At 34.9% G+C, this 24680-nt stretch overlaps 1 protein-coding gene across 31 annotated transcripts in view; it reads right to left on the bottom strand.

Annotated features, from left to right (window-relative positions):
• Positions 1-552: 552 nt before the first annotated feature.
• Positions 553-24680, bottom strand: part of FMR1 (fragile X messenger ribonucleoprotein 1) — a 38009-nt gene continuing 13881 nt past the window's right edge. For 5 of the 31 annotated variants that reach the window (XM_078362480.1, XM_078362477.1, XM_078362479.1 and 2 more), the window contains 14 exons: positions 22591-22662; positions 22177-22325; positions 21050-21143; positions 20851-20967; positions 18459-18629; positions 18290-18368; positions 14683-14792; positions 13646-13780; positions 13084-13146; positions 10328-10414; positions 7699-7894; positions 5983-6165; positions 5437-5519; positions 553-2992 (listed from right to left, as the gene is read on the bottom strand). In XM_078362480.1, coding sequence (XP_078218606.1) covers positions 2831-2992; positions 5437-5519; positions 5983-6165; positions 7699-7894; positions 10328-10414; positions 13084-13146; positions 13646-13780; positions 14683-14792; positions 18290-18368; positions 18459-18629; positions 20851-20967; positions 21050-21143; positions 22177-22325; positions 22591-22662 — 1701 coding nt within the window. In that variant the 3' untranslated portion in view covers positions 553-2830. The remainder of the gene's footprint in view (positions 2993-5436; positions 5520-5982; positions 6166-7698; positions 7895-10327; positions 10415-13083; positions 13147-13645; positions 13781-14682; positions 14793-18289; positions 18369-18458; positions 18630-20850; positions 20968-21049; positions 21144-22176; positions 22326-22590; positions 22663-24680) is intronic. The other 26 variants (XM_008990004.5, XM_078362485.1, XM_008989997.5 and 23 more) reach the window with 11 other exon arrangements.

Here is a 24680-nt window from a genome sequence, read left to right as displayed (position 1 = left end):
AAAACTAGAAAAGTAGAAAACAAAGACTATTTTTCTAGGGGAAAAAAACTCATCAATGTAGAGGAGACAGTCTAACATAATTTTGGATTCTAACACTGGGTAGAACACTGACACTATCACCTATCCATTTGTACCTTTTAGGCGGTAGGCTGTGCCAGAGTTCCTTGAAGTGATTACAACAGTCAATTTCCAGGCACATTGTACCTACAAACCTGTCATTTATTTTATTACTCAGATGTTTAAACTGAATTTCTTTTTTACTCCATAGAAATACTTGTTTCCAAAGGGCAGGTTATGTTTATGTGTGCACAAAGAGGAGCATATGTTTAATATGGTTTAGTGGCATCCTACGTAGTAATGTAATAAATGTGTTGAAATTTTATGTCTGAGAATATGGAGAATTATTTTCAAGTGTCTTTGTTTTTGCCTTTTAAGGGCTCATAAAAGATTATCTGCAACACATATTTGCTTTGTATAACTTTCCCCCCACATATCATTAGTTTTTGTCACATGTAGAAATTTAAAATCAGGAGCAAACATCTGTCAGACTAATTTTTTGCTTTTTCATAAGTGCAACTTTTTAATAAAAATTTACATCTAGATAAACAATCTTCGGATTTTTGAAACTTTAATAAGATTTTAAAAACATCATGACTTTGAACTGAAAAACATACACGTTTAGCACACAAATATTGTAATATGAATCAACTCCAACTCCATTTGAAAACATGTGAATCAAAGTACAGTTTTAGAAGTTAGTAATTCACATTTAAGCAAGTTAGCGCCTTGCTGAATTCAGCCTTTGTAAAAAAGAGACTTAGTGCATATTGTAATGGTACACTGTGGTTCTGTACCATTTGGTTGAGTTTTTCACTTTATTAAACAAGTTCTTGAAAGTTGGTAGATAAAGGCTAACTTCCTATGACGTGAAATTTCCAATGGTAACAGTTACATTTTGTAACAGAACACTTTCCATAGATTTCTTTTCCTAGCTTAAAATTTTAAAAGCAATCATTTGTAAGGATTGCATCAACATCAATTTAGCAGAGGAAGATCAAACTTTATTGAAACTGCTTGCATACAAAATATATTGCACTATAACCAAACAAATGTCAACATAAAATCCAATCTGTTGTCGCTAATATGTACAGAGAATATTGCCCAAGAGCAGTTACATTACAAGGTCATTCTACCTTGGTTAATTATCTACAGTATTTTAAAACCAAACAGCTTACAGATGATGTGTGCAAGGTACCAATTTCTGTTTTCAAATACTATACATTCCCAGAATAAATAACTAGAAATCAACATTAATGTTTGGCAATACTTTTTAAAAGACTTTTGAATATTTGTGAAATCATGTGCAGTTTGTTGCCATTTTTATATGCTTGTTTGTATGCAAGGAAAAGTAACTGTAAAATGAAAATTCAAAGAAACAAACTCACAAAATACATCAGAGGCAGAACTTCAGTTTTCACGGCTCTGTACAGATTCAGTGGTACCCCTGCTAGGAGTTACTTTTTAAGAAAAATATAACATCTTAGAGTGAAGGTCCTTCACATATTTTTCCTCAATAAATTTCATTAAAAAAAAAAAGACTCCAAAAAAACAAAACAAAACCCCAACACATCAAAAAATAAAAGAAAAAAACATATTACTTGTTAACCGATTCTAGTCTTTTCCAATTCTGCTTATACATTAGACCTTATATTTCAAAAAGTTTACAAAACATTTAATCTTCTTCCAATGTTTCTTAGACAAAGTACCTCCTGTACTTCACAGAATTATTATGCATATATGGAAATGACCTTCCTATCTCTCCAAAATAAGCTTGAAATTAAAATATGAAAAACTTCACAAAACTTGGGGCAGACAAAATAAAAGAGAGCTCTACGTTAAAATTGGTCATCAGGCCAAAGAGCAGGCATACCCTACTAACTTTCAACCAGGAAGATTTGTTCCTAGCTGAAAACATTTTAGCCTCTCTCAAATGAAAAGATAGTTATTTCTTCTCCTGTCTATACAGAAAAATTACACATCTCTCTCAAAAACACTATTTATCAAACTTCAGTGCAACAAAACAAAAACAAAAACAAGTCCTATTCTTTATACTGCCTAACCTGATGTTTATGTAAGGAAAAAAATATGGAAAGCATGCATTCTTCTATAAAGTACTAATGTTTGACAGGGTTTGCTACATCTTTAACATTTAGTGTTTCCAACTTATCTTCCCTGAACTCTGCATCCAAATATAATATTCCTACCTGCCAGGATATAAAAAAGGCACAGATCATACAACTTTTTTTGCTAATGAAAATGACAAATGTCACATCACACACATATCAGGGTCCACTAAAATACTGGAAAAGTGGACCAAAACATAAACTGACACAGGCCATGAAATGACATAGCATTTCATGAAGACTTCTATACGAGATTGAAAACAGAAGTCTAATATGATTACCATAAATGCTATATATTAAGAAAAACTGAGAATGTACTGGTGAATTATCACCCAATGCAGGAAAATGGTCCAAATGAACAAAGAATATCACTGCTCAGTACTTTAGAAAATAAAACTAAAATCTGCCCTGAAGTGCTAAGTAGATTTAAAAGCAATGTTTTAAATTTTAAGGTATTTTTTTGTGCAAATCTGAAAATTGTTGCTTATGGCCAATACCAAAAAATAAAAAATTCTCAGCAGAATTTGTGTTCATTTCATGCCCTGTGCCATCTTGCCTACTATTCATCTTTGGCCTAACAAAGTTTTCTAATATGGAATAAGAATTACGGAAATGGTATAGGAAATATAACTTCAGAATTATGCAGTTTAGGGTACTCCATTCACGAGTGGTTGCTGACCATCCACGCTGTCTGGCTTTTCCTTCTTCTGGTTACGATCTTTACCCGTGCGCAGCCGATTACCTTCACTGGAGGTATTCTGTAATGTTTTAGTGTGGACACTCCTTTCATTATTGCAGTCAACTCTGATCTAAAACAAGTTATAGTTGTTATATATACAGACCATATCCTACTGTAATCTGTAATTGGCCTGAGAAGAAACTTAAACCTGAAGTGTAAATTCCACATGTTAAAAAGAGAAATGGAGATGAGAATAGAAGAAGTGCAAGAAATTAATGTAAGGTAGGATTCTATATTTGGTTTATGATTTTAAAACACTCTTCTTCTTTAACTGGAACACACTGGTCATCTCACTGCATCCAAAGTTAGAGAAAAACTCACAATCCTATCATGTCGTCTTCTAAGTAGAATAAACAGTGAGAAACAAACAGGTAAAATGAATTACTATTACTGACTACCAAGAAGACATATATGCCTCTAACACAGGAGTTAAAATGAGTTATCCTCCAAAGATTATGAAACTTAGGAAGAGAGAAAAAAAGTTTTTTCCTATTCTAGCATTACCACTCAAATAACTCACTAACTAGACTTTAGTTTACATCTTTCTACCTATCACAGGTGTGATCAACTTTCTCTATACTTGATCACACAGTAGAAAAACACAAGCTTTGGTTTCTACTGGCTTGTATTTCACTAAGAAAATTCAAATGATACTACAATGTGAACTCTGTCTGAAGAATGAAATGGTACAAAGAAAACTGAATATAATAATTTGTGGAAGGACTGAAATCCTAGGAGTATAAAGATTAATGTAATTTTAAAAAGAGCGTTTTAAGAGTTGTAAAATATTTTAAGTGTAAGTGCTGAACACAACACTGCTAATTCCAGAGGTACAAATGAAAGTTAACAATGACAAATGGACCTAGAACAACTACAAATACTGATCTACATCAAGCACAAACCCTAAAAACAACCCTAAATGGTTATAATTTCAAAATATCTTTAAGTAGTGGGTATGGGTATGTGTTTTAAATGTCTGGTTATCAAGGATTCGGTACTTTGATTTGTATCTATTTTCACACTTAACAGCAGTAACATCATCTTTTTTTATTCGGTATTAACATTTCATTTTTAAATATAATTGTGCATCCTTTTAACCAATACAGTTAAACTGCCAACTTCATCAAACGTGTCAGTTTAAGTGGAGAGTTACAAAACTTGTACATAAATATCTTACAGCTTTGTAAAGGACAGGTACCTACACTAATCTGCCAATCCATCTAGGTCCAAGGGATTTCTATGCTGGCCCTTAAGAACTCACCAATAGGCTGGGCACAACAGCTCATGCCTGTAATCCCAGCACTTTGGGAAGCCGAGGCGGGTAGATCACAAGGTCAAGAGTTTGAGACCAGCCTGGCCAACATGGTGACACCCTGTCTCTACTAACTAAAAATACAAATAATAGCTGGGCTTGGTGGTGCATGCCTGTAATCCCAGCTACTCGGGAGGCCAAGGCAGGAGAACTGCTTGAACCTGGGACATGGAGACTGCAGTGAGCTGAGATCATGCCACTGCACTCTGGCCTGGCAACACAGCGAGACTTCGTCTCAAAAAAAGAAAAATAGAGAACCCACCAATAGTTAACGCTAACTTTGAGCTGCCATGAATTCCAAGACATATTCCATCATAAACATTTTTGTCTTAAAAAGTGTCTCTCACTAATCTTGGGTTATGGTCCCAAATGAATCCGTAATCAGGAAGGAACCCTAACTCCTTAAGAATTAAAACTTACAGAAAAAGTAGAAGACAACATACATTTGGAGAATCAGACACTAAAAAGTTTGCATATCATTTGGCCATATGCTAGCTATGCGACTGTGGGAAAAGGACTGAAGCTTCAGTGCACTCACCTATGAAGCGGAATAATAAAACTACTTACCTCAGTGAATTAGTGTAAGATTAAATGAGATAAAACATACACAAAGCACTTAGCAAAGGTACCTAGATGTGCCCAGGGATAATTTTTAAATTACTTAACAATTGGTTTATTACTGGTGACAGCCAATTGAGTAGGGATTCTCAGTCTAGGTCCTGGCTGTAAATAAGCAGATGACTGACTGAGCATGGAGACTAGCTATCATCAGCTCTGTCTGTCATGATTATTAGATGTAAGAAAGACATCTTCTTTTCCTTATTTTCTACTCAAAGAGAATACCCTATCCCTGTTAACTCGGAGGAGCAAAGACACACAGGGCTTACTGAGGTCTCTAAGTACATTCCAGGATGTTCCTTGTCTGAGAAATTACAGGACCACCAATGTGGTATTAAAATCATAGTGTGGCTGTCAAGGTCTTTACAAATACCCAGACTGCATATTATCTAGGGAAATCCTCTTATTAGTATACTTGTTACAAAGGACTAAGATTGAGCACAATTGTAATATTGAAGGTAAAATACTTCACATAAACCAAATTTGCAATCTTTAAGTATGTTTTTAATAAAGTAAAAGAAACCCATACATCTCAAACTACCATATTCAAACAATTTAGATGAAAAGAGGCAGACAGGTTTTACCTGAAGGGATCCATCCGTTGTTCTTCCTTTAGCCTCTCTTGGATTACGTGGACGATTATCTGTTCGGGAGTGATCGTCGTTTCCTATGAAAACATTTTCAAAAATTCAACAGTTACTGATTCTGAAATGCTTACTGGAAGTTCTTTATTCCCACATCCTCTATCTAAACCACCCATAGAATCTGAAATGTAATCAATAGTCCAGTGATTCCAGTTACATAATGGTTAATAATCTAGCCTGCTGCAAAGCAACAGAAAATATTTCACAGGTATTATAATTCTACATCTACAGGTCAATGTGAGTTAATGAAGGGATGCTGTTTAGACTTAAAAAGATGCTGAATTAGTTCTCAACATAAGGAAGGCTGCCTAATATTCTTTCTTTCTACAAAAGAGGAAGGCTGATCCTCTTTTCTTATGGTGATCAGCACAACACGAGAGAGATGGGATCTTGATAATACTTAATTGCATCAACAGAATTTTTTATGGAACTTCAAGACAGCTGTTACGATTCACCTTGATTTTTTAATGATGAAGATCTCCATACCTTTGAAGCCTCCTCCACGTCCTCTTCCTCCTTGTCCTCTTCCTCCCCCTCCACGCCGCCGTCCGTCTCCTCTGCGCAGGAAGCTCTCCCTCTCTTCCTCTGTTGGAGCTAATGACCAATCACTGAGTTCGTCTCTGTGGTCAGATTCTGTTTCAGAAGCATTTGATGCTTCAGAATTAGTTCCTATCGAGAGTTAAAAGTTATATACCATTGTCTGACTTAAAAAAAAAAAAGAGGTTAACAGAGCTTCCAGAGATGTTTCAGGGGTAATCCAATACTCTTCCCAATTTATAAGCCCACAAAGACTATTATCACCTTCCATTTTGTAAAACAAATAATCTTAAACTCAAAATGAAGGGTTTTGCAATATTTAAGGTAACTTTGGTTATAAACATCTCATTCTCATTTTTAAAAAGGTATTTTATTAGCCACCTAAGTTCAAACCTTACTGAGCCACACCATTCAACAGCTGTGTTCCTTTAAACATCTATGCTCTGTGGAGGAAAAATCATCTACAATCTAGTTAAGTGTGATACCTTGATAAACAAAACCTCTATAAAGAGAGTTCCTTTTAGCAAGATTTGGCCCAGGGCAGAGGGGAATGTATATATTTTGGTCATTTCTGAGAGGGTGGCAAAGGAGGCCACAGTGGCAACTGCTTCGGGGAAGGATCTCTTGTAAGGTAAGGGTCTGGATCTAGCTGAAGGTGGATATCCTTGCCTGATGTTTTGTCCACAACCTGCCCTCCCACTCCCATTGCAATAATTGATCGTTAATAAAGAATTACTATAATAAACTCATTATGCCTGAAGGAGTTAATGACTTAAGAGGACAGGAGTGGAGAAAAAGAGCCCCATGGTGAGGCAGAAATTCATGAGTAGAAAGAACAGACTATTGGCAGAGGGGTTAGGGGTTAGGTTCAAGGTTGGCCTTAGGAGTAGGTATCTCTCCCCAACTCCAGAATATCAACTCTACTACCTCTCTTTTCCTCTGTTGGAGCTAATGACCAATTATAGCTTCACCATTATAGCTTCATTCCTGTGGATCTTGAAGGCTTTTCCATCTTAAAGAGTTCCTTTTTGAAATGCAAATATGCGTGAGATGGATTATATCTTATACCATCATTAGCAAGTTACAAAGTAGATACACAGTTGAGCAAGAAAGACAGTAGGCACTGGCAGGTGGGGGTCCGGGTTTACTGAAAGGTACTGGGAGAGAAGAAAGCAGCACGGACAGAAAAGCTGGGAAGGCAAAGAGAAACTTCGCCTACTTCTTGACTGTGCCTAGGGCTGACTTTGGCCATGCCACTCAGAATCACCTTATGAGCCACAAGATGCGGAACCCTGATTTACACAGTCCATCCAGCAAGTATGACCAGCACATACCTGACAAAAAAATGAGCCACAGTACACAAATGAAAAAGTTTTGGGTATACAGTTATAAAATGAGGAGAGGCCTTAAGAAAGTCATCAACACACAAGGGCTTTGCAGATTACCCCCAATCAGAACATGAACAGAACTTGCACCTACCCTGTGAACTCTAAGTGTTTATTATCCAGATTTTACTCTATGTCTCTTGTAACACAATTTAACCCACTGTGAATTGGAAACCATGTAGTGACAAATTGTTATAATGGGGTTCTAATGAATATTAGAGATTAGCAGCTATAAGTCTAGCAACAGATAAAGTTACTGAGTAAAATGCTTAGTTTGTACCTGAAGTATATCCAGGACCGCGTCTGCCGTGCCCCCTATTTCTGTAAGGTCTACTACCTCGACCCATTCCTTGACCATCATCAGTCACATAGCCTTTTTCCTTATCTGTACGATTTGGTGGTGGTCTAGAACTAGCTCCAATCTGTCGCAACTGCTCATCAATTTGTAATCTCTCCAAACGCAACTGGTCTACTTCCTATTTAAAATATACAAGATAACAGTAAAAATAATTTGACATTTTACTTAATAAAACCTTTCTCCTTTTCATCAGATAAAAATATACTGGAAATATTTCAATTTCAGCTCTAAATTTACAGTAAATACTGTTACATAGAATTATCAGGAAACTGAATGATCTCCTTAAAAAGAAAATTACTAGAGATAACAGATTATTGATGTCCAGAATTAAAGATATAACAAAAACACTCAGCATTAAAATTATACTGAATAAAATTTAAAGCTGTCTAATTTAGCAATATTATCCAATTATTCTACTGCTAAGGCACAGATATGCTCTTTTGGGGACTTCTTCATGATAGGATATTAAACAATGCTAAAATGTATGAATACAGATAAATGACATTTAAGGTTCAACCAGCTAACCTTAAAAATCACACGTTGTAAATAATCTTAATTAAAGTAGATTTGTCAGTTAATATCTAAATTTACAAAGCATTGAGTCTGGGCCATCTTTTGTTTTAAAAGAACATATACTATGGTTAAGGAACAATTATTTTCACAAACTGAAAATGTTGACTGTTCCTTATGAAGGGAAAACAAAACTATTTAATAGCTGACCAGACAGCTAGGTCTCACATCATGCCTTGAAAACTTAAAGACTACAATTCTGCTACAACAAGTACAAGCCACAGTATACATTCAGTTGATAGAAATATACACCTAGGGTCCACTGACAGACCCTTACACACAGTGCTTCCTGTATGTTGGGTTCTGTTAAACCCAGGTGAAACCTCACTTCTAACCACTGTCCTTCGAATCCACTCAGAAACATCTCATTTACTGGCTACAGGGAATCAGATACATAACTATTGTAGCAGTAGGTGTCTCAGTGAAGCAGAGGTTATTACAGAGACTGTCTATATGAACAGTCAATGGAGAAGTCCCTGTAAAACTAAGTTTCTAAAATCTTGATTGTGGCAGCTTCTGGAAAAGAAAGGTCAGGTAAGTATTTGGTGAGTTTCACCTGCGCTCTGCCATCATTAGCAACTTACACAGTTACACCAAAATCTGTTTTACACAGAATTTGAGCAAAGGAGAGACTGCAGCTGAGTGACTTCCTCCAAAGGTATAGTAATAGCTCATGGAATGGGGATATCTTGCAAAAGAGAACAAGTAGTCCAGGTTATCCCACTGGGGCAAAGCAGTCACCTTTTGGTGAGAGATGCCAGGCCCAATCAAGGGAAGTTATGGTGATGTAAAGAATGGCAACAGGGCAGCTGCTGATAACCAAAGAAGATATTCTTGAGAATAAATCAAAGGATCTAAGAAAGAACATTAGTCAAAATAATAAGGGATTTGATACAGTGCAATCCTAACTCTCCAGGTCTTCAAAATGATTTAAGCTAAGAATGTGAAGAAACACTAAAGATTACACATAAGCATACTGTAAAAAAAAAAAATCAAAGAGGTATTCCTACCAATGTAAACCTTGCTGGATGAAACCTTCCCACTTTTAATTAACTGGCCACCATAAGAATGAATGACATGCCCAATATCACAGTTTTTCTTCCTTTCATGCTTATTTATACACAAGCAGAAATCAGTTTTTCTTTCTTTCAAGAAATCAGCAAAAAAATTCCTAACGCCATAAATAAGAGTTGATTGCTTTTAAAGACATTTAATACCAGCTACATTATCATTTTGATATGTATGGATACAAATAAAACACTATAAAAACGAAGTAGATCAGTTTCCATTTCATTAAATTATAGAACATTTTGGCCAAAAGGAATTTCAAGAAGCATCTAGTGTAGGGAGGTGACTTGCCTAAAGTCACACAGCTAGTTCATTGGCTGAAGACTTATAAGCAAATTGCTGGATTGCCAATCCAGTGCTTTCTCCACTACACCCTGTAGCTTCCTGGATCCTATCTTCCAGTTTGAAATTTAAAGGAGGCATAACTGCCTAACTCTAAAATGACCATTTATGAGAAGCACAAACAGTTTGTATTTTGAAGAATAGCAAAGAGAAAAATAGAGAGGGTAAACATTTAAACAAAGGACTTCATGAAACGCTTAGCTTTCCTTGATAAATGACACAAAAGGAATAATAAAGGCAAGAGTTACAGACACAAATTTTGGCCTGGAAAAACCAAAATGCTAGAAAGGATCAAACTGATTAAAAGATTATGTACAGGACTGCGTAAATGGGTTTAAGAGAAGAATAAGGGTAAGTATAAAATTTTACTGAGAACTGCTATATAGGTCCTTAAATTTGTAGTGACTTCCATTTTTAGAAAAATTATAAACTAAACAACATATTTTCTCTATTATCTTTGACAAGTCAGTGTTTTGCACAGGCGAGAATGAATCCTAACTGCTAAAAGATCTACTATAAAGTTTGTATATTTTAGTACAAAAGGATTAGAAGTTGTTCTTTCTGTTCTCACCTTTAAATAGTTCAGGTGATAATCCAAAAGAACAGTGGCATTAGCGATGCTGTCCTTTGTTCCCACAAAAACAAATGGTACCATACCCTGAAAAAGAAATTGCAATGATGATCCTAAAAATTAATGATAGATTAAATCTGAAAAATGTAAATAATGACTAATTCCCTAGCACAGGATCTGGTGAACAGTAGGTATACAAATGTTTGCTGAAAATATAAATCAATATATGAAAACAAAAGTAGTTGATATACTACTTTATACATCTACTGTGAATAAGAAAAGATTAATAGCAACCTCTTAAAAGTATCAGATTACATTTTGAAGATTAGTATTCAGTAACAGCAAAATTTAAAAATGTATAATTCAAAACTATAGAAGCTTAACATGAGATATATAGACAAAATGAACAGTGTAAGACGCTCTAATTCATTTACTAAATGCTTTATCATGATCAAAGTCTTTTTTTTTTTTTTTGAGATAGGGTCTTACTGTGTCATCCAGGCTGGAGTGCAGTGGCACAATAACAGCTCCCTGCAGCCTTGACCTCCCCAGGCCCTAGGTGTTCCTCCCACCTCAGCCTCCTGAATAGCTGGGACTACAGATGAATGCCACCATACCCTGCTAATTTTTGTACTTTTTGTAGAGACGGGGTTTTACCATATTGCCCAGGCTGGTCTAGAACTCCTGGGCTCAGGTGATCTGCCTGCCTTGGTCTCCCAAAGTGCTGGGATTACAGGCGTGAGTCACCACACCTGACCAATCAAATTCTTTAAAAAAAAAATCAAAATGAAATACCAGGGGTACAAAAGTAAAAAGTAAATCATGTTTTGCTAACCAAGTAAATAGAGTACATATAAAATACAATAAAAAAAGGATAAAAATGCACTCAGTAATCTGTGAGACAAAAAAATAGGTACACTGACAAGCATAAGGTTTAGCAAGCCCATACACATTTCAATAATATACTCTAAAAATTTTAAAAGGCAGATTCACAAGGAAAGTTTGAACTTCTCTCTACGGATACTACTTAATATAACAACAGATTTTTTAAAAGGCATATGTATACATTATGAGACAAAAAAACTACCTCTTGTCACAAGTTATAGGGAAACCTAGACACAATTGTGCAAACTAATAACTGGCAATTTTGACAGACATTCAAAGTTGAGAACAGTTCAATATTTTGCTGCTGAATAAATATAATGGTTACTGATATTAATAAGTTACTAATGAAAAGCATATTGTAGCTCTGATGTGGATTATAATTTTCTAGGCAAAACTAAAAGGTATGAGAAACCAAGAAACTGTCCTTTAAACAAAGCATCACTCTTTCATAAAGAGTATCCATCTGGTAGGTGTTACTACACTGGGCTGTTCTTGCTTGCTTGCATTCAGTATACAGCATCTTAACGGCATGTAGGGGCTGGAACAGGTTTTTCTTTTTCTCTCCACATGAATGTGGGTATCAGTGGAGAACAAAACTGAACAAGTATGAAATACTGCTTGCACAGTGACCTTCATTCAGCAGTCAAAGCACTGACTTTGAGTAGCAACGACCGCCTGAAGAATCAGTGTCACTGAAAATCCATGGGCTTCATATGGATTTTTTTTGAATCAAATATATGAATTATGGAAATAATAGCCTATGAATCATATTTTTTTCCCAAAAACATTATTTTTGGGTGTTGGGTTTTTCTCCAACAAGCTTTATTTGTCACAAAGCCTTTAACCATATTATTTCCCAAAATGCCACGTGATGGAATGAATGCAACACCCTTCCCTTGGGTCAAACATCACCAAAATAAGCTTTAAAATCCTATGTAATAGATTTAGTTAGATTAACTTTGAAGCAAATTATTTACAAATATCTTTTCCTGCAACATTCTAAATTGTTGGAGTGCCACAAGGACCACTCTAATTTAAGCACTTCACTAGTAGACCTGAATAGTAAATTAAAATGAAGAAAGGCAAGAATGGAATGGTGGCCTTCAATACAGATACCAGGAAAAGCTTATTCCTTGTTCTGGAATAAGAACTGGGCTGCCCAGCAATGAGGCATATCCAATCCACTTGCCATTATAGTCCTCTTTGTAAAACGGCATCTTTGCTTTTAATCCATGAGTCCACAACATCTTTTCCATAAATAGTTCTCATGGGCTCTCCCTGCCCTCTCAAGGAACTTATAATGTGGTTGAGGAGATCAACAAGTAAACATCTATGTTTAAGCACTATGCTAGGGTGTTTGCAATGTTTAAGCACACTGCAAAACAGAAGGGGAAGGCCCTTGAACCAGTCAGGAAGGTAGGGATCTTTGGCAAGTACACAAGCAAAGCTTTATAAGGAGTAAGGACAAAATGAGGTGGCAAGTGGAGGAGAAAAAGCGCTCCAGGCAGAGTAAAACTGTATGTACATCTAGAAGCAACATAAGCATGAGAATGTTCAGAGAACTCAAAGTACTTCAGTATGAAAACACAACAACAAAAAAAATAAAAAAAAACAAAGTACTTCAGTATGGTTCAAGCTTCTCTCTAGAGTCTAAGGGAGAAGACACTTTAAGATGATACTAGATAAGTAACTGGCCCTACAAGTGGCATGAAGGTGTTTAAGCTTTAACTCCAGGGCAATGAATCCACATACCCACAAACACTCCTCCTTCCAGTTCCGAATCCTGATGACCATTTGTAACCTTTCTTAACAAGGGGAATAAACATTAAAACATAAACTGAAACTGTATTTCTCAAGGAATGTTTTCCTACCTGCCAAGCCTTGAGTTCAGGTTTCTGGGATTCCCCTGCTACAACTGATGAAACCACTAACACCTAAAGCAGTATAAGGAATGCAAGGGATGGCATTAACTGTAACAAATGATACACAGAAGCCTGAAGACAGGACTTTCACTGCAGGACTTTTAAATCCATTTCTAAATAGGTTTGTTCAAATGGAGAAAATTAGTTTCTAAAATATGGTTTTAAGTAGTAACTACTGCATCCAACAGCAGGTATATTTAGAGCTACGAGACCAGAAAAATTTAAAGAGAGAAGGCATGGAAAAAGGGGAGTCCAACCTCAGAAGAAAAATGTGACTACTAAATGCAACCCCATTATTTTATGTTTACAGCGTAAGATTTGTCACTGTGAATAAATTGAAAAGTATGTATCACATTGGTTCGTAGTTATCTCATAAGCTGGCAATGAGATTTGAAAAATATAGAACATATGTAGCCTACAAGTCTAACCAGAGAAAACACCCAAATCACCAATTGTGACATCTGAGACAAATTATTTTTAGCGTAATTCAAAGTGACAAGTTAATTCTTACCCTCTGAACTTTTGTACTGTTAGGTTGAGAAAAATGGGTGCTGTTTTCCTTTATATCTAAATGTTTTTTTTCTTCCGGGGCATTAGGTCCGATCCTTGAATTATTGGAAGGAAGGGAATTTGGTGGTATAATTTCCTTGGTACAAAACAGAACACACAAAAGAGAAAAAAAAAAATCAATTTAAGACTTTATTTAGCTCTATTAATGTATCAATCATCATATTGTTAAAAATGCAAGTTATTATAAACAGTTTTGGTATATAAAATTATAGAATACAAACTATACAGTAAAAAAAACAAAACCCCAAAGGATTTAACTTAAGCAAAACAAAAAACAAAAAAAAGAATTTAACTTTAGCTAAGAGAATCTTTCACAAAAGCAAGCTAGACAATATGTGAAAATTATGGCACTTTGAGGAGACAGTATGTTAGACAAGAGTACTATTGCACAGAAGGGTGCATCCTCACCTCTCTACCCCATGCAAATACTTTAAAAGTTCCTACAAAAAACACATATTTTTGAAGATAAAAGGGTTACAGAATTTAAAGGTATGAAGGATGAGGAAGAGATATTAAGCACAGAAAATAATTTAAAGCACACAGAATAAACACACATACTACAAAATCCCCAAACTAAAAAAGTGAAAAGATGAAAGCCAGAAAACCTAACCTGTGCTCCAATTTTGCCTTTGTCAGCAACATTAACATTTTAAAAGTACTTTACAAAGCATTTTCATATATATTATTAAATGGTCATTAACACTCGACCCAGTGATATATGTTTCATATTTAAAAATTTATAACTACTCCTTTTAAAAATTAGGAAAAAAGACTAAAATAAAGTGACTAATCCAAACTTACAGCATTAGAGGACAGAGAGTGGCCATTATCTATACCTCTAACATTAATTACAGCAGGCATGCTTGATAATCAGAATATCTGCATTCACTTTATGCACATATTAGAGGTCTTTAATGTATCACATAAAAAATTTTATTTTTATTAGACAAACCACAAAATATTTGCACTCTAACATACCTCTTCTTGAGGAACATTTTTCTCATTTTCAGCCTCAATCCTCACCCTCACAACTCCTGACTTGTCCACAATCTCTTGAATCAGTTTTCCATTTTTTCCTATCACTTTGCCTAAGAAACAAACAAATCATGTTTGGTTTTAAAAACACATACCTCAAAGCAGTAAGCACAGCCCTACTGTAAACTATTACATTAACATAGATATTTATATGTGTATGTATATGTATGTATGTATTGAATTGCAAGATTTCAAAACTAAAGTAGAGACTCTTCAAGAAGATGGTTAATCTGGTTTTCTGTTTAATTAGGACATCATTGTTTAAACTCCTTTGGTCAGGTACTAGAGTTAATACTTGTAAACTGATTGGGTAATTTTGAATTTTTAAGGCAGTTCAAAGATAGCCTCTTATTTTTGCACAAAAGGGTACACTCTAAACTTGCTGGTACCATATCATTCTTTCTGCGAAGTTCTATAAAAAGAATTAAGACAAAAAGAAGAGATAATGGGAAATATATTCACTTATTCAATAATTTCAATTCTTATCTGTACCTGATTTAAATCTGCTTCTTTGTCTCATGATAAATATTTTTAGAACTCTGTACGGCAGGCACATTTATAAAAGACATTCTAAGTTTTAAAGTGGCTTAAGCTGCTAGACATACATCTAAAAGTAATACAAATTCTTCAAGGCCCATGCGTTAACAGAGTATTACTCCTGTGCATTACTCACAAACGTCAGCAATGTATTAAAAGGTGAAGTGATTAATCACAGAGTAAAAGATCAAGAAAATTCACTTTAAGATAACTCAAACCCCAGTGAAAAAGCTTAAATCCAGTTTAAGTATTCTTTCAGTAACATCTATTAAAACTTGAGATTTCAAGTACCAGTAAAAAATAGGTACTTATTTTCCTTATTTTATAAAATTCAATCATATACATTACTGGGAAATGACTGCTTTCATAAGCATCATCATATGAGTGTGAAAGAAAGACATTATAAACTTAATTTCTAATTCTAGAAATGTACATGTGAACTACATGATTCTGAGGGCTTACACAAGGTATCTAAGTATCTGTACATTGGCCACATCCATCATGTGCTTGACCTCACCATCTCACCTTCCATTTTTTTCCCCCAACTTCACCTTGAGCTTTAAAGGCAAAGCTCTAGGCAAAGTTGGGGGAAACGATGAAAGCAAAAATTTGCTTTGAACCAATGCTAGATAAAAACTCAGTGAAAAGCCTTCTCACAAAAAATTCTTGTGGTTCTTGTAATCAGAGCACAGCTTTGAAACTCTTGCTATGTATGGCTGCCTCATTCACCCCTAGAAACTCTTCGACTGGTCAGGGAACAGAACTGACACCACTAAATCAGGACTTGGTTTAAGTCCTTCTATCAATTACTTCTGCTCTTTAAAAATGAAAAGAGGAAAGGTGAGGTGAGAGAAGTCACCTGGAGTTTTCACACACTTTGCTTTTAATCTGCCAACACTTATATTTTCAAGAATTAGTATTGATTTTAATAAAAATCTGAGTTAACAAAACGAAAAATGAGATTTTGGGATGTTTTTATTAAGATAATGTCTTAACTATCCTAAGTACTGTGTGTTAAGTGTAGCTGACCGAATAGTTATACCAATTCATTCTTAGTGAGTGAAGAATTCCATTTTAAAGAAAAGATAAATTAGTACACACAGTAATAAAGACAGTTTGCGAAAACTAGAGATGATAAATCATGTTGGCTGACTCAAACAAAATGCATGCAATAATGATTATGACACCTCTTTAAAGATATGCCTTGCAAAATCTTATATAAAAATGCTTTCTGAAAATTCCTAACATTCCCAGTGTTACAGTGGACCATCTCTAAAACAGAATTCTCTCATTTTATTAACTAGAAACAACAAAAGAAAAACCAGGCTGATTTACTTCAGCAGTCTTTCTGGTTATTTCTGAGGTCCTCTTCTTTCCAGGTAACCACAGATAGAATCTACTTTTAATATTTAATAGCAAGTAATCCAATTCTACATTCACACTTATTTCTAGATCGCAAAGGACAATTTACTATAATTCTGTTCTACTGAAATGCAATTGTTTTGAACAAAGGGAAGAACTAACACAGTTCCCTACTATGTCCAGAATTGTCCTCTACTATATCTTCCCATTTAATTGTCACATCAACTCTGTGAGGTGGATACTCATCACATTTGTTTGGTAGGTAAGAAACAGAAGTCTCATGGGGGCTAAGACAGTGACCCGTAGTTACACTGCTACCAAAGAATGAAGTAGGACTGAAATCTGGATCCAACTCCAATGCCCAAGCACTTTCCCCGCTACCATCACGCCACCTCCGAAACCAACTTTAATGAATGACACATAAATCTCTACTCATTTGCTATTAAAAAAAAAAAAACCTACTGGCTCTTTTTCCATAAGAATTCCTAAATTTACAATAACCTAACTATAAAAGGTATGCAACTGCTTGACAAGCTGTAAAGAAGAAAATACATATTATTCATCACCCGACTGTCTTGAGATTACCACTCTATCTTGTGCTATGCATACATTCTGTACACATACAATTGGTATGCAAGTATCTCAGTACCATTACCAACACATTCTCTTGTTGTCTGTAATATACAGTTGAGCTAACACTTCTGCATTGTTTCCCTAACTATTAGTACTTTATCTTCAAGCTAATTTTCTTTGAGAGACATATTCATCATTTCTAGTGTTTGTTAATGACAAGGAAGATGTTTATAAATTTTATGCTGGCAAAAAAGCAGGTTAAATTAGCATTGAAACTAGGCAAACAAAATGCATGAGAAGTCCTTGCTTTCTTCTTAAAACTTTCCAAAGAACATGTATTACTTTATATAAAACGGTCACAGTCATGATCTCAAGTTTAAGAGATAAAAAACATAGACAGTATGTCCAAATTTTATTTATAAATTAAAAACATATGTACCTTTCTTGATAAAACTGCACCTGGTTTTGATATTTTCTACTAAAGACATCTGCAGCATTTGGGAGTATTGGTGAAGAGCTCCTAAATATTTGCTGATACTCACGATGGTGATGGTCATAAAACAGTACTCAAGTCAAAATGAAGAATTACTACTGACTTTGCAGAAAGTCCCAGAGACATCTGAAGTTTCTTCTAGCTTTGAAACATTTTAGATTTAAGTAACCTATGTTCAGAGCTTCAACCCTGAGATAATTAAAATGAATGCTATCATTTTATAGTCCCATAAGAACAAATACAAATCTACTTTAAATTACGAGGCCCCCAAATATCATTCATTTTAGAAAATTATTTAATTTTAAGATATAAAAAGTATACAGTAAGGAGGCTGGGTAAGATTTATCCTTTCAGGTATTAGTAGGTTTGAACTAGAAAATCAATCTATTTTGAATACCTTCTGAAAATGTAATCTTTGAGCATCACATTTACCAAATATTTTTTGTATAAGAACAGATCATATTTCAAAGACTATCTTTCAATTAAATGATACCCTTCAGTGAGAAAAAATGGAATTCTATCACTATAAACTGTTTACCTAAACTTTGTTTTTGTACTGTATGTCAACAGATATTTCTGACTCACCTACTAAGTTTCTTGGAACTTGTATGACATCTTCAGCAAATTCGAGAAAGCTTCTAGCTTTTTTCACTGCATCCTGATCCTAATAAAAGGGGAAAAGTTTTAAGACAATAGATTAGCCAGCTGAAATACTTTTTTCAGGAAAAAGAATACTATGCAGTAAAATATTTACCTCTCCATAAATATGAAATGTGCAGGTATCTTCATCTAGATCAATAGCAGTGACCCCAGGTACTTTTCTAGCTTGCTGAATATTAGCACCATGAGTACCAATAGCTAGACCCATCAGATCTTCTCTTACGATAAACTGTTCATGAAACCTCGAGGCAAGCTGCCTTGAACTCTGAAGAAAAATGCATGTCTGATGAATACACTTTATCAACTATTAAGACAACTGTATTTCGGTCAGCCAGGTAAATTATCTTGACCCTGTATATGAGGAGTCCATAAATTATTAATAGTTTTAGTTGAAAATTAACAGGATTTAGAAAATACCTCTCACAGCCTAAGTACTTTTTAGGTTACTAAAGGTCTATGTCATTTTATATATTTTTGTTAATAGGAAAGAACTTGTTGACATTTTCCAAAGTAACTGTTGAAAACCTATCTGGCAAGGCTGCCTTAGTTAACCAATGACATCAACAATATAATAACTAAGAAGCAGGTCAAATGTTCCCCAGTAAAAACCAGCTCACTTGGTCTGACAAACTCAATGTTACTTATTTAGGTTACAAAAAAGTTTAAGTACCATCTTTATAGAAAATTTTATTCACTTCATTTTTATTAAAAGATAACAGTATATATTTTCTGGAAACAATGCCATTTTTTAGAACATCACTAGGTACTGTAGTCTAAACATTCCTCTGTTAAAATGACATTAAAATGATACCTCCCTCAAAACCTAAGGAACCAAAATTGCTGGTACAGTAGTTAAACTGAATAATCAAAAAATGTCAAAAATTAAAAACTTACTAAGCATCTGAAAGCTAACATGAGACCAGAGTCTGTAAGACTTTGTGATCTGGATCCAAAGTGCTCTAATGAGCACTTGTAAATATTCAGTGATGATGAAACTGAGTTACACTGACATCCTCAACTTATGGATAATCACTATCTTTAAATACCATTATCAAAACTTAGTGTTTAGTTCTAGCATGCTATTAATGAAAACCAAACATATTAGTGGTTCATGTTGAAAAATGGGATTTTCTTATAGGAACATGTAAATCTCTTTAATATTACATGTTCCTATAAGAAAATCCCACTAACATTAGTAGTGAAGAAAGACAGGCATGCATACTAGTTTCTCATTCAACAGATCTGATAATTTGAATGAATGAATGAATATAATTATTATAACTAATTTTAAAAGTGCAATATCCATTTGTTTTAGACTAGAATAATAAAATGTACAAAATAAATCTAGGACCTTTCAAGAACTCATGTTTTTTGAGTTCTGGTTCATTAATCTGGTTCATTCTTTTTCATTGATAATTTGCTGATAAATGGTTAGCCAAAAGTATGATAACAGATCATTTAAGAATAATTTGATGTTTAAGAAGAGGCATATGAGTATATTTTCATAATACTCAAAATGAAAGTAAGGAGGCAGCTCTGGGCTAAAAGTTACAAGAGAATCACTAAAGAAACCACAAAATTGTGAACACAGTGACATCAAGAAAGAATAAGGGCAAAAATTAAAGAAATAAACAGACCTCCATGGCCTTAAGGAAAAACAAAGTAGCAAAAAGATTAAACTTTTCCCCCTTCTGCTAAAAGTTCAGCACCATATATTAAGTTGGCAGGTGGCAAATTTCACAGGGTTTTACAAGAACAGACTTCACTACCTTTTCTCTTAAAATGCAGTTTGGAACTCCTTTTCTTCTTTACTATTTCAAATGTGTGGTGTTTTCCTTCTAATGAAATGAATAATGATGAGGAACTCTGGAATTTGACAGTAATATAGTAGAGCTGGCACATTCATCCAAGATCCACTTAGTTTCTATAGTAATGGATGGATGTACTAGATAGTTATCAATGAAAATAAATGTATGGTGATGAAAATTATTGGAGAATTAATAAAAGTAGATAAAATGCACCTTAAGAGATGAAATAGTAAGTTAGGGAAATAGCCTCTGGTGGGAATCTGAAGACAGGAGTTTTAAAGAATGACAACCAATTAGAATAAAGAAGTTCTATACCCTTTTAAACAAAGATAAACCTACACAATGAAAGGAATATGATTAGATACTTAAATATTCTCTAGTATGTTAATGATATCATATAGAAGAAGCATTGCCTCATTTTATTAGCAGCTTTTATACACTTCTAGTAAAAGTGAAAAAACCAAAAGTCCCTTGATATACATGAACTGCTGCTTAATTCTGAAACATCAGGCATGGAAACTTTAGTATGGTTATGCTTTGTACCATTTTCCAACTACAGAAGTTAAGGAATTGCTAGGAAGTAGTAAATAAATGACAAGCGGCCTATATTCAAGTTTTGGAACGATACAGTTGTCATTTCTAGTAGCTTTATAAGCAGTGCTAGGGAAAGTGACATACCTCCAGCTGCTTACTAGCTTCTTCATTTCTCAGTATCAGAGACAACTTAGTGCGCAGACTCCGAAAGTGCATGTCAATCAGCATATGTGCTCGCTTTGAGGTGACTTCACTGATGGACTAAATTATTTAAATGAACAACATTATTATCGAGGCAATTGCCCCAGATGAAATAAACCAAAAATAACGCGAAAATGCTCACCAAAATGACAAGCTGATAATTTTCTGGATCATAAGTTACAGAAAAGGCACCAACTGCCTTTTTAAAGTCCTTGTGAGCCGACTCTTTAGCACACCTAGAAATTAAAAATATGCTATATCCATTTAGAAGTTTAGCACCTTTTCTGTACATCTCTGAAATATGGCTTAGATTACCAAAGGAGACATATTCGGGAACCACTTTATACTACAGGTTTCCTGATTTCAGTTACATGTAAGTCAGCAGTTTTCTTAAGTCAACTGTTGAAAGCTTTTGGAGACAGCTACCTACAGGGTATCTGATTTCTTTCTTTCTTTTTTTCTTGTAGCAGGCCTGTTTCTTTTTTTATTTTTTTTTAATTTTTAGTTTTGTGGGCATGTAGTAGTATTTACATGTATTTATGGGGCATATGAGATGTTTTGATACAGGCATGCAATACGAAATAAGCACATCATAAAAAATGGGGTAGGAAACTGCTAACCAGTTTGAGGAAGAGAAGGAAATGTGTATGAATGAGAAGGCACAAAAATTTATACACATACACGATCTCTAGAATCAAAAGGGAAGATTTCTATGTATTCTCAACTGTAATTTAATGTACATCTGAGGTGGAACATGTCCAAATCAAATGTACTGTATTCACTTGATAAAGTCTGTAAAAAAATGAATCTCTTCTATTAAGCATTATTCCAGATCATGGATTATAAGATGAGATGACTTTTTAAAGCTTCTTTAGCTCTACTTATTACACATTTATCTGAAAACATTTTAGGTAAAGGAGAAAAATCTGTTAGTCTATAATTTACTGTGTGACTTATGACAGAATTATCACATTTGTTTGATCAGTTTTTAAATCTTAGAATTCATGAATGAAGATAGTTTCGAAAACAAATGTATATATGTACATCAGCCATTATACAGCCAAGTAAGTTTAAACAAGTGCAAGGCTGCCTTGATTCTATAAGTAGGAAAAGCTAAATAAATTTTTCCCCATTGTTCTTGCAAACCAAACAATGTTTGCCAAAGTTCACCAAACTTAAAATCAACTTCTACTATTTTAAAATTTATATGCTTTTAAACTAACTGCATATCAGTTCCAAGTTCTCAGAATTTCTTGTGTATCAACTTACATTTGTCGTAAGTCTTCTGGCACATCCAGCTTGATCTTATGGAAAGTATCTTTTGTGGCAGGTTTGTTGGGATTAACCGATCTTAGACGTTCAATTGTGACAATTTCATTGTAAGTTGCATCACATGCTGCATATTCTATCACATAAAACTGAGAAATAAATAAAAATCACTTCTAATCACAGCTTTTAAAGTAAGAGCAAGAAGCTCTCCCTATTCAGTTAATTTAAAATAAATTATCTATGGGAAAAAATTTATAACCAACTCAAACATACTGAACACACAGTGAAAACATTTTAATAAAATGTCTCAAAATTAGAGATTACTTCAAAATAGAAATCCAAATGGAAATGTAGAACCTGCGTTTAAAAAAAGGAAATAGTATAAGAAAAAAAGTTAAATAAGCATTTTCCTACCTCACCCTTTATCATCCTCACTTTAGCTAACCACCAACAGCAAGGCTCTTTTTCATTTGCTCTGGAATAAACCTACACAAAAATTACAACACAGAATATTTCATGATTAACAATTTTGAAATCTATGGATTATCAGATATCGAAGAACTTTTCTTAAAATGCCCCTAGGTGTCTCTAAAATCACATGTCATATATCTTCAACCAAATTGTACCCCTGTCTGTGTACCCTGAGCTAGGCAGAGATACATAATCAGAAACTACCTGAGACTGCTTTAAGGCTCCTTGTAAAAATCAGTTTTCCTATATTTCTGATCTACTTCAGCAATATTATTAGTACTATGAAAATAGGTGCTCATAAATATATGTACACTTTCTCCTTGGGTACTTAGTGAGTTACAAAAATGTATCTAAAAATGCATAAGCTTATTTTTGTTTATTCCAGTAGGAAATATTTACTAAAAGTTGCTGACCCTGCCCTATTGTCTTGTTGCTTGGTCACTAAGTAAGAAAGATCACTGAACATGCAGCCCACTAAGGATACCACTCTGGCATTCACATCTCCTGGGAACTAAATGGACTGATCCTTGGTCACTCTCTGGTCTCCTGCTTACTCTCCACTTAAAAGGACAACTTCATGCTGGCAATCCTCTGGATATCACCTTCCTGCTCTGTCACACACTGTGGATCAGTTCTTCTAACTGATCTCTTTGGTGACCACTTCAAAGTTCACTTAAGATGTACAGCATGGAACTTTTCGTGAAGACCCTAGCAAATCAAGGTTAATAGGAAAAGAGACAATAGAGTATACATGGAGAGAAACCCGGAAGGACAAGGGGGATAAGGAGGTGAGAGGCCCAGAAAGGTACAGAGTCTAAGGCTGACAAGCAAGTAAAAGCTCAAACTTGTCTCCCTTTTATAACCAAAGTTAATGATCATACAATACACTGACGGAATACAACTTAACATACCTTTCCCTCTTGCTTCCATCATTCTCAACTACTCCAGCCAGGGAAATTACCTCAGCTAATTGGTGTGAAATACAGTGAGGTCATCCTAGCAATGGCATCTCATTAGTTCCCATTTGTCAAGTGACTAAGCTGGGGAGAAAAAGTCCCTTTCATCCCTCCATCAAACACTATTCTGGGTATTCCTAATATAGACCAAAGACCTGGGCCTTGCCTTCAGAGAGCATATACTCTCCTTGGGAAGTGGACAGCTAAGCATACAGTGTTTCTGTTCCCTATTAAGATCCCTTGCAAAACCAAGCCCAGCTGCTTACACCTAGTAGAGATTGGGTACATTTTTGGGAAAATAAATAACACTTTATCCTATTTCCACTTTAAAACTGTAGAGAGAAAAACACAGACTTGGACATTGAGAGACCTTCCCTGACTACCCTCTAAAACAGCAATCCTGCCCCTGTATCACCTTTCATCCTCTCGCTTTTTTTTCCTTTGTTAAGACTCACATCTGTCATATTAGCTATCCTCATTGGAATGTCATTTCATCAAAGACAGAAGATTCTGTCCTATTTTGCTATACCTTTACTACCTAGTACAGCAAATAAGAATTCAAGGACCAGCTGGGTGTGGTGGCTCATGCCTGTAATCCCAGCACTTTGGGAGGTCAAGGTGGGTGATCACCTGAAGTCAGAAGTTCAAGACCAGCCTGACCAACATGGTGAAACCCCCATCTCTACTAAAAATACAGTAATTATCTGGGCATGGTGGCAGGCACCTGTAATCCCAGCTACTCAGGAGGCTGAGGCAGGAGAATTGCTAGAACCCAGAAGCCAGAGGTTGCAGTGAGCCAAGATAGAGACAATGCACTCCAGCCTGGGCGACAGAGCAAGACTCCATCTCAAAAAAAAAAAAAAAAAAAAGAATTGAAGGACCTAGAACCACTCTGCCTTACCTGCACAAATGTCCAGTTAGCCACATCCTTCATACTACAAATATTCACGAAACAACAACTATTATTAGCTAATAGTAAGGCATTATGCTTATTATTGTGGAAAAAGAAGAGAAGAAACTAAAAATGGAGTATGTGAAAGGATACAAAGGAGAGGATACCACACGAACTATATGAGG

Source organism: Callithrix jacchus, chromosome X (genome assembly GCF_049354715.1).
Source record: "Callithrix jacchus isolate 240 chromosome X, calJac240_pri, whole genome shotgun sequence".
Classification (NCBI taxonomy): domain Eukaryota; kingdom Metazoa; phylum Chordata; class Mammalia; order Primates; family Cebidae; genus Callithrix; species Callithrix jacchus.
Note: the sequence above shows the minus strand (reverse complement) of the source record. Positions and strands in the feature narration are given on the sequence as shown.